This window comes from Garra rufa, chromosome 2 (assembly GCF_049309525.1).
Source record: "Garra rufa chromosome 2, GarRuf1.0, whole genome shotgun sequence".
NCBI lineage: Eukaryota > Metazoa > Chordata > Actinopteri > Cypriniformes > Cyprinidae > Garra > Garra rufa.
Genome location: NC_133362.1, coordinates 12,220,160 through 12,234,499, shown reverse-complemented (window position 1 = coordinate 12,234,499; position 14,340 = coordinate 12,220,160). Strand labels below are relative to the sequence as shown.

Sequence of the window (14,340 nt, the reverse complement as noted above, 5' to 3'; positions counted from 1 at the left end):
TCTCATAGAAAATGTGTCCAGTTAGGTGAAATTGCCTAATTATACGGTGTTTAAACCAATTAGTCGACTAGATATTCAGGCTGTTTAGATGATTTTGAAAACATGTTGTTTTACACAGAAGACCACGATCAAGCAGGGATGGTGAGATGAAGAGGAAAGAGGATCTCAAAATGTTGTAAGCCATATTTACACTGGCAGTGGCACAGAGGACAAGGCTCTGACTTTTCCTCCTTTTTCCAAATGTTGGCAAGAAACTAGCAGACTGTTTGTTAAAGGTGTCATGAGTGGCTGTGTGTTTGGCTTACTTGAAGAGCTCTTGTCTGGAGATGGCTCTGTTGGTGAGAGGGTCGATGGCATACACCTGCAGGTCTGATTTGGTGTAGTCTTCAAGTTCATAACCTTCTCCGTGCCGCCGAGGGCCGATCGATTCCACTATCACTTTAGCACCGGGGATCTGATCTTGCACGTAGCGCTCCAAAATACTGGGGGGAAAAACATGGGAAATGAAATTACTTTATCTACCTTAAACATTAAAATGCAAAACCTACTTACTTGAATTCTAATACTTCTACTTTACAATAATATATATTTTTGCAGAAGAATGAGTCATAAAACATCCCAAAAATAGATTTTTAGACATATTTTGCATGTATTTCACATCATTTTAATTAAAATAAGCATCGAGAAGTAAAACAGTTGCATGCAGAGTAAGTACAGCATGCAGAACAGGTACAATAAATGATTGAATAAATGACATTTTACTGTCTTTATTTTGCAATATATACACCTGACTAGTATTACAAAAAAAGCAATCATTTTGTCCTTCATGATAATTATTCTGCAATCTACTGTGCAAAGTGGTTCTATTTTGCTTATTGGAATTTGCCATTTGAGCTCAACTCAATGGCAGCAACAATTGAGATGGCCTTTTAAATCAAAGCAAGTGGGAAAACAAAGGCTGCTGACAGTGCAGGAAACACTTAAATGCCACTCAAGGAAAGCAGCAGTGCAGAGAAACACACCGAGGGAGGAATTCTCACCTAATCAGCTGCTCTTTATTCTCCTCCACCACAGTGGGCGGCACATTAGAGACCACAACCTGCATGTCCAAGGCATTGACAACGGACACCTACAACCCACACAGAATAACGAAAGAGACACAGGATTTGATTCATGTGGTGTGGTTTATATGCACAGGTGATACAGAGCAGGCAGACAGAGCTAAAATAATCAGATCTTGTTATTTTTCAGCATGATAATGATGCATTTTCTCCAAAATGGCTTAAAAGAATGATTAGAGGTATGATCATTTCAAGCAAATATTGTACTGTTGCCAGGCAGATTCATAAAGATTTTTGATACTCTGTCATTTTTGCTGTTTAAAGCATCACTAAAACACCATTACAATCGAATTTAAACCTGAAAATAAATTAAAAGTTGTAATATTTTGGAAAATGTTATGACATAAATTTGCTACACTGACTATGTGAGCTTTGTACAGACTATATTTGAATATATTTCAAAATGTATTTCATTCCTGTGATTTTAATGTTGAATTTTAGCAGTCATATGATCCTTCAGAAATTATTCTAATATTCTGATTTGCTGCTGAAAAACCATTTATTATTATTAATGTTGAAAACAGCTGAGTTGAATTTTTTTAGGTTTCTTTGATGAATAGAAAGTTCAGAAGAAAAGCATTTATCTCAACAAGAAATCTTTTGTAACATTATAAATGACTTTATCAAATAAAAGTATTCATTTATTTAATTTCTTTCCCCTGAATGATATACTGTATAATGTTACAAAAGCTTTTTATTTCAGATAAATGCTGACCTTTGTATCTTTTGATTCATTAAAGGATACTGAAAAAAAATTACTCAGCTGTTTTAAATATTTCTAATAATAATAAATGTTTCTTGAACAGCATATTAGAAAGATTTCTAAAGGATCATGTGACACTGAAGACTGGAGTAATGATGCTATAAATTTAGCTTTTTGTATATATATTACATTTTAAAATATATTCAACTAGAAAGCAGTGTTTTTTAAATAATAAAGATATTTCAATATTTATTTTGGATCACATAAATGCAGGCTTGGTGAGCAGAAGAGAATAAAAAAAAAACATTTAAAAACTTTTGACTGGTCGTATATATCAACCATGTGTAGTTGGACAGAAACCAAACATAATTTTGAAAAAGGTGATTATTTCAAAGCATATTCCAAGACCTATTCTAAAGCCATGATTGGATGGTGTTAAGTAAAGCAATGAGTGTTTGCACAAGTGAGAAGTTAGTGTGAGGCACTGATGAATTAGTGATCGTTTGCGTTTGAAAAAGAAAAGATTTTTGGGTGTTACATAGAGAATTGTGTGTTGTGTTTTGCAAAAAGTGTTTTATGAAATTGAAAACCGAGTCAAAGGATGAGAATTAGTGTATGGTTTTGCAGATTTGGTATGTGGTTCTGGTGTTTGAGTGACAGGTTTCAGAAATTGTGTGACAAGTAAAAATTTTGTGTGTAAGCAGCTGAAAAAAACTGGAACAATGTTCATGCTTTGTGAGTTAAACCCCACTGTATAACCATTCAGCTCAAATGCTATTTGTGGTTGTAACGGTCTTTAATTCTGTTGGTCAATACGGGTGTACTGTCCGGATGAATGCTTTCGGAACCACTTTCTACACCAACAGAAAATTCTACTGCTAGTGGAAATTGAAAATGACACAAACATTAATGACATGATGTTTAAAACCCTGATGCACACATCAGTTCCAAAATCTCTCTTATTTTATTTGGCGTTCATTAGCCAAGAGATTTCCGGGAATTGCACAAGTCACTGGCTGCAACACTTCAGGAGATATTTTCATAAATAATTCAGCTGACATAAAAACAGTTTATTTATATATTCATTACTGCACTAAGTAGTGCACAAATACCATACGCACTTCTGCATGCAAACATTTATTCAAACATAACGTTTTTACCAAACCAAATCGACACTCTGGAGAGATATTTTCCCTTAATAACAGTGCTGATTGTTGTTATGCAATTTAGACATAATTCAGTCAGCGGTTTGACTTGAACCCCAACATTAATTTTGCATAACCAGAGGGATAAGAGGAAACATCACTTCTCAAAGTGACGTGTTTTGAGCGTGAACTTTCAATTGTGTTCAAATCATCATTTTGAATGAACAAACAAACAGGTCAAAGGTCAAATGCACTCACCACCACATCCGCTCTGCTGCTTAATCCCTGCCCGTAGTTGTCTGTGGCGATGACCTGAAACTTGAAGTAGGACCGGCGCATGTTTCTAAACATGATGGCACTCTTGATGACACCGGTGTAGGGCTCAATAACGAAACTGTCCTGCCCCTCGGCCGTGGGGGGGATGATCAGTCTGTAGGCCATCTTGCTGTAGTTTCCCGTGTCGATATCTGTAGCCTGATACACATGAAGATACACATGCTAAAACATCCTTAATATAGTTTTGAGAAATTCACATTATCTGGTTATTAGGTATGTTAAGTGATTACAATTTTTAATCTAATTAGTTACATGATGCGCTGATTAATCAAATTAATTGCAAATGAATCATGGAGATTTTGAGTACTGAATAGACATTAGAAAGTAATATTTTGGTTCAACCTTGCACAAAAATGAATTAATTGGTATTTTTTTGTTTTCTTACTTTTTTTTTTCTTCCAAATTTTAATAAAAACAAAAAACAAAAAACAAACATAGGACTGCCCCGTAATAGTCGACTAACCGATGGTCGTCGAGTAGAGGCTTGGTCGACCAAAATTTTCTTAGTTGCTTACTCTTAGAAAAAAAATCTGTAAAGACTCTACGTTTATTTGTGTGCACTCACAGTAAACAACGAAACGTTGTGCTTTTGTAAAATTATTAAAGCAAACAGGACACGATTTCTGCTGTCTCTGTGAACTTGAGCGTAAAACTTTGAAACTCTCTATGCCTCTATGCCTTACAGACATGAAAAATATATCTATAGAGAGTGAAATGTCTACTTTTAAATGAACCTATTCAAATAGACAACAAATATTCTCAGATTATGTAATCCATATGAAACATGCATACATTTGCATCACTACTGCGGAGATGACAAGTCAGTGTCGCCGACTTCATCTCTTAAGCCGAAAACAAAGAAAGCACTAGTTTATCAATAAATTACTAAAATATTAACACAGTCTCCTTGCTGTTTAATTCCATAATTCTTATAATTGCCGGTTCATTGTGGCTTGAGCACTTATTAGGTTATATAGGTGATTAAATGCTCATTATTATGATTTTTATAGTCTAATCATAAATGTGCGACTATTAGCTGACTAATGCTAAAAATGAATGACTTCTAGTCGACCAGAAAAATCTTTAGTCGAGGACAGGCCCAAAAAATTATACTGAAATATTAAATGACATATGTAATACATAATCATACTAAAACATGATACATTATATTATACGATATAATACGATATACGATATACGATATAACATACGATATTATGAAACTAAAACAGTAACTGGCAGCAAGTTACTCAAGTCTTACTGAGTGAGTCATTTAGCCATTCATTCAACCGATTTGTTCAACAGCTGATTCATTCAAGAATGAAGAAAGTGACTTTATTAATTTCCAAATTTTATTATTTGCCAATATTAATTTCCTGTTTATTGAATTTCCTGTTTATTGAACTGTTGCATAAAACCAATATACGTCAATAAACGTACAGGTCTAGGCCGCAGTGGGTGCGATAAATGCATTAAATGTTATTTTTTCCATAATCAATTACACCTTACCAATGCAATAAATAGACAGCACTACTGGTTACATAAAATAACTAGAAATAATAGGAAAATTCTGTCTTTAATTTCTCACCCTCATGTCGTTCCAAAACTGTAAGACCTTCGTTCATCTTCTAAACACAAATTAACATATTTTTGATGAAAACCGAGAGCTTTCTGAGCAACATAGCTACCACATTCAAAGCCCAGAAAGACATAAAGGACATCATTACAATAGTCCATGTAACATCAGTGGTTCATCTTAAATTTTATGAACACCGACTTCTGCATCAGTAGCACCACACGCATATTCTTGTGACAAATGGCGATGACTGACACGGAAGAGAAGAAATTGTTGAATAAAGTAATGTAATGTATTCTATTAAATTTTAACTATTTTAACAATGTCCTTACTATCTTTCTGGGCCTTGAATGTGTCAGTTGCATTGCTGTCTATGCAGGGTCAGAAAGCTCTCGGATTTTATCAAAAATATCTTCATTTGTGTTCTGAGGATAAACGAAGGTCTTACAGGTTTGGAACGACATGAGGGTGAGTAATTAAAGACAGAATTTTCATTTTTGGCTGAACTATCCCTTCAAAAGCCTTGCTGGAAGAAACAGAGAATTAAATATACAAGCTCGGCACGTTCCACTTCAGCGATGACCTAGAAACGTAATAATCCCCATATATCATCAGATTGTATGCCTTAATGCTTTTTATAGATGTTAAAAGACTCAATTTATGAGATAACGGTCACCTTGCGGTAGCCTAACACACAGATCCCGGTGGGTATTTTACAGGTGTCCGTCACTTGTCTTCCACATTGTCAGCATGGAGAGAGAAGCTGTCTAAGCACAGTTACTAAGATGTGGGGGGAAGCGAGCAGATTTGAACAGCGAGAGAGAGATTGTACTCTAGTGTTGACAGGTGTGTCAGGATGTGAACAGCAGGTTCTTCGCTGTAAAAATGAAATATAATGCACTGCAGACGCCAACACCTGCAGAACATTTCAGACCCCATGAATTAATCACCACTGTTCGAATATATTCTGCTGGCACTGTGCTTAACAAGGCTACCACTCTAAATGTGAAAACACAACAAATCATATTTAATATTATGATTCCGTGGGTTAATGCCGAATGCCAAATTTAGAGGTTTGAAAATCTAGGAATCTTGAAAATGTATCACGGTTTCCACAAAAAATATTAAGCAGCACAACTGTTTTCAACATTGATAATAATAATAAGAAATGCTTTTTTGAGCACCAAATCAACATATTAGAATGATTTCTAAAGAATCATATGACACTGAAGAGCAATTGCTTCTGAAAATTCAACACTGCATCACATACAGTTTAAAATATATTAATGCAGATGATTCTTATTTTAAGCTGTAATACTATTTGACAATTTTACTGTTTTTATTGCAGCCTCAGTAAGCATACGATTCTTTCAAAAAGACATTTTAACTAAATATATATGAATCTTCTATTAATATTCATTCCTAAAAAAAACTTATAAACGTATTGATTTCTCTGTGGAACAAAGAAGGAAATTTCTTGAAGAAAAACATAATATCTGGATGCCACCATCCTGCATACCTGAACTGTTATACAACGTTCGTACAAAAAAAAAAAAAAAAAAAAAAATTAAAAAACAGCATTGTACTGTCAAACCTGGACATTTTAGAGGTTGAATACAATTTCATATTACATTTCAGAGATATTTCAGAGGTTACAAGTAAATAAAAATCTAAAATATAGTACAATGAACTATTTTTTATAGTGTTTTGTCCATTGCAAAACCTGTGAAGAGTCTTCAAAAATTCTCTTTTTGTGTTCTACACAATGCCTGGAATTAACATAACAAAAAAAAAGAGGACAAAATGTTTGTTTTTGTCAATGGCAAGTGCCCACTTGCCAGCCTTCAACAAATCAGTTAGGACTACTGGGTGAGCATTATGTCACCTAATTAATATTTATGAGTTCAGCCTAAGGTTTATAACATGCCTTCATGACATTTCAGATCGTTTCCATGCTACTGCCAAGGAATAAATAACACACATACTCACCACAACTTTTAGCACTGTGGTGAAGGTCTTAGTGTCTTCAGTCACTCCTCCGATGTAAAGAGACCTTGTAAAGACTGGAGGATGATCATTCTCATCCTGCACGTCGATAAATACCTTCGCCGTGTTCGCTGATTATATTTAAACAAACACACACACATACACAGAAGAAACAGACCTTAGTTTATGGAAATATAAGCCCTATTTGTCACAGAATAAAAAAGCCAGTGTTAATGTAAACACACACAGCTGCTGCAACCCTCTCCACGCTGTGGCAGACGTGAGAAATATGCTCTGTCAGAAAGCATTTGTCTTCTGGTGCACTAAACGACAATATATAAAGTCATCTGGTGTAGATCTAAGCGCACACAGGGGAAAGCGCAGATGAAGAGCTGTATATCACAGCTCAATGAGAGAGAAAAGAAAGAAATGAAGAAAACAGGTGGAGAAGCAAGAGAGAGAGAAGAGGTGCCAGTCCTGTTATGTACAACAAAATTTACATCAAAGTTAAAACAAGACGCATGGCAGGGACACACATACACACTCTCTCTCTATCTCTCGCTCTCTCATGTTTGTGATTTGTACAGTTTTCCTATCAAAGGCTTGTGATGTGCTCAATGAACTTTAAATTTAACATCAAATGGAGTTTGCAACCCATTTTATTTCTGTAATGTGGCTTATTTCTGAGTGAATATTCAATGAGAAACACTGAACAACAACAACAAAAAATGTAGGACGGGATTTTTTTTTTCATTCATTGGGACTTGATTAAATCATGAAAAATGGGCCTGACTGTGAGTTTGCAATTGGTTTCGGAAGACTCCTATTAATCTCCTGAAACACACATGTTTATATACAGTTGATGTCAAAAGTTTACATACACCTTGCAGAATCTGCAAAATGTGAATTATTTTACCAAAATAAGAGGGATCTTACAAAATGCATGTGATTTTTTATTTATTCCTGACCTGAAAAACATTTCATATAAAAGACATTTACATATAGTACACAAGAGAAAATAATAGTTGAATTTATGAAAATTACCCTGTTCAAAAGTTTTCATACACTTGATTCTTAATACTGTGTTGTTACCTAAATGATCCACAGCTGTGTTTTCCTTTTTTTTTTTTTGGTTTAGTGATAGTTCATGAGTCCTTTGTTTGTCCTGAACAGACAACTGTCTGCTGTTCTTCAGAAAAATCCTTTAGGTCCCACAATTTTTTTTTTAGTATTTTTGTTTATTTGAACTCTTTCCAACAATGACTGTATGATTTTGAGACCCATCTTTTCATACTGAGGACAACTGAGGGACTCATATGCAACTATTTCAGAAGTTCAAAATGCTCGCTGATGCTTCAGAAGGAAACACAATGCATTAAGAGCCAGGGATGTAAACTTTTAGAACAGAAGATGTGTACATTTTTCTTATTTTGTCTAAATATATTTCTTTTATTTAGTACTGCCCTTCAGAAGCTATGTAAGACACTTACATGTTTCCCAGAAGAAGTTAAATTTACCCTGATGTATATATACTGCAAACACAGTCAGCTTTTATTAAAACCCCATCTTGCCAGCAGGGATTTTCCCCTTAAATAGGATTGAGAATATACTTTTATCGACAACTGATGAAGGTTGAAATTAAAAGTTGACACTGTCAATAACAAAAACAATGCTCCAGAGCCAGAACGAATTATTACACTTTGATGAATCCTTTTTTTAAAATCACAAACAAATCGTTCACAGCAAGACCACAAATGTGTATCAAATAAGAACACAGAGCTGATTTTAATGTCATGACATCATGCACAAAAAAGCCACTCATCTAAAATTAATGTTGTTAATTAACATTGGTTTGTAATTTAGCGTGAGAGCATGTTTCTGTATCCATCCTAAAGTGATCCGAGCTGTATTCTGCTCTCATCCTTCAGCACACATCTATGCAGTTTTAATGAACACAGACTGCTGAAGGAAGATCAGAAATCTCACAGGAAGAGGGAGATGCGCTCTGCTCTACCTGTCCTGTCTATCCTTCAACCTCAATAAACCGCATGAGCTCTACACTTATGACCTCTTCAATAACTCCTGCTCTAACTGAGATTCAGCACATACGTTAAAGCTCCAGAGAGGTGCACATCTACAGTGACTTTCTATAATTAAAGAATATGGTTTATGCTATTGCTGTTTTTATTTTAGAAAAACATTATGTTTGTTGGTTTAATAAATAAATAAATAAAGATCTAATTACAACAATAAACATATTTCACCAAATAACTAACAAATAACTAATTTTAATGTGTTTTTATAAAGCCTATTATTCATACCAAGTCAACATACTTTTTCCTAAAAAATTAATTGCTTAAAAATAACACTAATGATATTTACTATTATAAATAATCACATGCTCATTACTAAAATCATTAATATTACTGTGATTAAGAATATTTAGAAATGACTGCAATGCAGTGATTTTAAGAAAGCATAAATTAAATGTGGTACACAATTTTAAAATCATTTAATTAATTATAATGTTCATAATTTATGTCTTTGCACATTACAGCAATTGAAATGTTTTTTTTTTTTTTTTTTCATTATAGCATTTTGCATAAGGGGGAATGTGCTTAATTGTTATGAAAATTTAATTAAATTAAATTTACATATAGTCCACAAGAGAACATAATAGTTGTATTTATAAAAATGACCCTGTTCAAATTGATTCAGTTCAGTTGTTCAGTTGATTCTTAATACTGTGTTGTTACCTGAATGATCCACAGCTGTGTTTTTATTTTGTTTAGTGATAGTTGTTCATGAGTCCCTGTTTGTCCAGGACAGATAACTGCCTGCTGCTCTTGAGAAAAATCCTTCAGGTCCAACACATTCTGTGGTTTTTCAGCATTTTTGTGTATTTGAACTCTTTCCAACAATGACTGTATGATTTTGAGATCTATCTTTTCACACTGAGGACAACTAAGGAACTCATATGCAACTATTACAGAAAGTTCAAACACTCACTGATCCTTCAAAAAAAAAAAAAAAAATGACGCATTATGAGCCAGGAAGTGTAAACTTTTAACCTCAACTGTATCTGTATATAGATCAGTGTAATGTGTTTTGTATCTTTAATTTATTTTACTCTAAAGCTGTAAGATCCCCAAATAAAATCCGTGGCAAAAATGAAGTGTGCTTTGGTGTTTTTCTTACTTTTGGAGGGAACGCGTAGATTGGCGAGGATGATGGCGAGAGAATCGGCCTGCACTCGGAGCACATAACTGGTCACGCTCTCGTAGTCCAGAAGTTTATTTGTGTAGATGATCCCAGTGCGATTGTTGACTACGAACTCACCTGCAAACACAAACTGATCAGAGAACAGTTCACAGTGCCTTCAACACCACTAAAAATTCACCATTGTATCATCTGCAGTCCAATTCAACCAGGGAAACAATGCACTGTTGGTTCTAAATTTTATTCTATTCTATATTAAAGAATCATATCTGCACACAGGTTTAGTGAATTCCCTCCAGAGTGAAAACTCACCTCCTTCACTTCCACTCACTATGGAGTAGAAGACAGTAGTGTTGACGGCTGCGGCCAGAATCATTCCCACAGGCGTCCCGACAGGAGCCTTCTCACTCACCGGACTAAACCTGCAGAAATAAACCAGAGCAAATGACAAACTTCATTCAGCATTTAAACAACCCACAGCTGAGTGCAGTGGAGAACTGTCAGTTCCTGCGCAGATACTGTGACATAAATGTCAGTTTCCTGTTGAATATTGTACAAACATCAGAGCAGTTCAATAGGCCCTCCACCTCCACAAAAGACCTACAGACAGTGCAGAAAGAACAGAAGGACTTTTGCTTTAAGAGGTGAAAAGAGTTTAATTACAGTATTCAAAAGCAGCACACATGAATCACACGGGTCTAAAGAAAAATCAATTTCTAAAGTTTTTGTCTACAACATGAGCTGAGCTCAGAGGCCAGCGATTCTCAATTGAAGGGTCAGAGGTCTGTTCCAATGAAAACAATGCGCAATGCAAATAATAAAATGCTAAAACTAGTTTGGTTGCAAAAATAAATACACTTTAAAATCAACTTTTAAAAGGGGAAGAAAAATTATTTCTGTATTTTTTGTTGTTCATGTTCAAGGCTGGACATAATCTATCAACTGATGCAAATTCATCATTTGTTAGACATTAGTCAACAGGTAGAAGCTGACATGGACAGGATGCGTGATATCCTCAAAAAGCATGAATAAAACAACACAAATTAAAGGAAAATATGACGCAGACTATGGGTTCCCATTCAACAGTGTGAATTTGTTCTGTGTGGTGAATTATTGCCTGTTAAGAGCATGAAAGCATCAAAATTCAAGAGCCATTTATCAAAAAAGGACTCAAACGTTGGTGGTCTGTAGAGTTTTTATTCATTTATTTATTTATTTTAAGAGAGAAATTGTTACTTTTATTCAACAAGCACACATTAAATTATTCAAAAGTGGCAGTAAACTTTTACACTGCTACAAAAGATTTATATTTTAAATAAATGCGGGTCTTTCTGATGTTCTATTCAACAAAGAATTAATTTTGTGTATAATAATACACAAAAATGTTTTCAGCATAGATATACAGGTGCATCTCAATAAATTACAATGTCATGGAAAAGTTAATTTATTTCAGTAATTCAACTCAAATTGTGAAATGCACACAGACTGAAGTAGTTTAAGTCTTTGGTTCTTTTAATTGTGATGATTTGGCTCACATTTAACAAAAACCCACCAATTCACATCTTAACAAATTAGGATACTTCATAAGACCAATAAAAAAACATTTTAATGAATTGTTGGCCTTCTAGAAAGTATGTTACTTTATTGTATATGTACTCAATACTTGGTAGGGGCTCCGTTTGCTTTAATTACTGCCTCAATTTGGTGTGGCATGGAGGTGATCAGTCTGTGGCACTGCTGAGGTGGTATGGGAGCCCAGGTTTCTTTGACAGTGGCCTTCAGCTCATCTGCATTTTTTGGTTTCTTGCTTATCATTTTCCTCTTGACAATACCCCATAGATTCTCTATGGGGTTCAGGGCTGGTGAGTTTGCTGGCCAGTCAAGCACACCAACACCATGGTCATTTAACCAACTTTTGGTGCTTTTGGCAGTATGGGCAGGTGCCAAATCCTGTTGGAAAACGAAATCAGCATCTTTAAAAAGATTGTCAGCAGAAGGAAGCATGAAGTGCTCTAAAATTTCTTGCTAAGCGGGTGCAGTGACTTTGGTTTTCAAAAAACACTGTGGACCAACACCAGCAGATGACATTGCACCCCAAATCATCACCGACTGGGGAAACTTAACACTTGACTTTAAGAAACTTGGCCTATGAGCTTTGTTACCCTTCCTCTAGACTCTAGGACCTTGGTTTCCAAATGAAATTCAAAACTTGCTCTCATCTGAAAAGAGGACTTTGGACCACTGGGCAACAGTCCATTTTTTATTCTCCTTAGCCCAGGTAAGAACCACTGACGTTGTCTGTGGTTCAGAAGTGGCTTAACAAGAGGAATACGACAACTGTAGCCAATTTCCTCGACATGTCCGTGTGTGTGATGGCTCTTGATGCCTTGACCCCAGCCTCAGTCCATTCCTTGTGAAGTTCACCCAAATTCTTGAATCAATTTTGCTTGACAAGCCTCTCAAGGCTGCGGTTCTCTCAGTTGGTTGTGCATCTTTTTCTTCCACACTTTTTCCTTCCACTCAACTTTCTGTGAACATGCTTGGATACAGGACTCTGTGAACAGCCAGCTTCTTTGGCAATGAATGTTTGTGGCTTACCCTCCTTGTGAAGGGTGTCAATGATTGTCTTCTGGACAACTGTCAGATCAGCAATCTTCCCCATGATTGTGTATTCTAGTGAACCTTTGCAGGTGTTTTGAGTTGATTAGCTGATTGGCATGTCACCATATTCTAGTTTGTTGAGATAGTGAATAAGTGGGTTTTTATTAAATGTGAGCCAAATCATCACAATTAAAAGAACCAAAGACTTAAACTACTTCAGTATACTGGAGTAATGATGCTGAAAATTCAGCTTTGCATCACAGGAATCAATTACATTTTGAATAGAAATAATATTACTGTATTTTTTTATCAAATAAATGCAGCCTTCATGAGCTTGAGAGATTTTCAAAAACATTTAAAAATCTTTTCAGCCCTAAACTTTTAAACAGTATTGTACACACATGTATAACAGCAATTATCTTTACTCATCACTAATATTAGTGATGTCAACCTTTCTTAGCTTGCGAAAAATGGCAAAAATGAAAATAGGACTATTGTGTGAGACAAAGCCCCTGTAAAGTGTTTGGGCAGAGGAAAGGACAAAAACCAGAAAGTCTATCTGAATGAACTGTCACAGTTCCTGTACTCCTCTCACAGATGTTGTGAAAGCCTCTGTGCTTTTTCTCTCATACAGGAGAGGACCACACGCCAGCCGTCAGAAGTGGGTGGGCATGACACTCTTGTCTCTATTGTCCAAAAGTCAAAATACAGCCATCATGGTGAGATCTCGACAAACGCTGACTGCCTGGGTTTCTCTGCGCCATAAATGGGGTGAAGCGCTTTGCTCTGTCTCTGAGACAATAGGGCGCTGCCGCAGTCAACCGCTACACTGACAGCGAGGAGCCGAGGTCACGCGATGCTCAGCTTCACGCTGGTTACCATGGGAATCACAGAGGACAGAAATAGCCAGAACCTCAGCGCAGGAGTGAGGAAACACAAAAAAGAGAAGCATCTTTTTTAATGGAAATGAGTTGCTGCACACTCCCACACAATAACTCATGACTATCTTCATCAGCACATCTGTAATCTTCTCATTGTCATACTCTCACTGCATTTACACAGCCGTGTAATCACCCAGTCCATTTAGCTCTGCTACACAGTAGTGTAGAGTGACATTTTATGCCACTGCATGTTAACTTGAATGATAACAGTGGAAGTGATGAGTCAGAACTTTAAAATATATATGTGAGTGTGAACTCCAACCATTTCATCATTTATATCACTTCGCTTGCAGTATTTCTTACAGCGAGTGTCCACTGGGGACGCCCAAATCAGCTACAGTTTTGTAAATAATACTGCCACAGGAACATAGTTTTATAAGTATTTTAAGTGATAATGTACTTGTTTAGACTTCAAATATACAGTTTGTTAATTAAGATAACATCTATTTAAAAATATGCTTCGATGTTTTCAGAAATGTGAGCTCCAAGGCGCCAGCGGCCGTTCAGCTCTCATGAACCTGCCGAGAGTAGCCTTACCTCGTCTAGACCTTCTGGAATTTGCTGCTGGTTCTGATGTTTTTATAGTGGTTAAACATGATATAATTTGTTTTGATCAAATCTAACAGGTAGTCTTTGGTCTCATTAATCTATTTAATGCTGTAAATCAGAGCGCTGCCTTTGTACTTTTGACTGCTTTGCCTAGAAAGTTTTA

General features: G+C 35.7%; 1 protein-coding gene across 1 annotated transcript in view; it reads right to left on the bottom strand.

Moving 5' to 3' along the window:
• The window catches only part of pcdh15a (protocadherin-related 15a), a 213,659-nt gene that overhangs the window by 43,962 nt on the left and 155,357 nt on the right, over window positions 1–14,340 (bottom strand). Inside the window, exons 21-26 of the mRNA XM_073834580.1 lie at window positions 10,399–10,508; window positions 10,066–10,206; window positions 6,871–6,998; window positions 3,228–3,443; window positions 1,041–1,129; window positions 306–482 (exon numbers count right to left, since the gene is read on the bottom strand). Coding sequence (XP_073690681.1) covers window positions 306–482; window positions 1,041–1,129; window positions 3,228–3,443; window positions 6,871–6,998; window positions 10,066–10,206; window positions 10,399–10,508 — 861 coding nt within the window. The remainder of the gene's footprint in view (window positions 1–305; window positions 483–1,040; window positions 1,130–3,227; window positions 3,444–6,870; window positions 6,999–10,065; window positions 10,207–10,398; window positions 10,509–14,340) is intronic.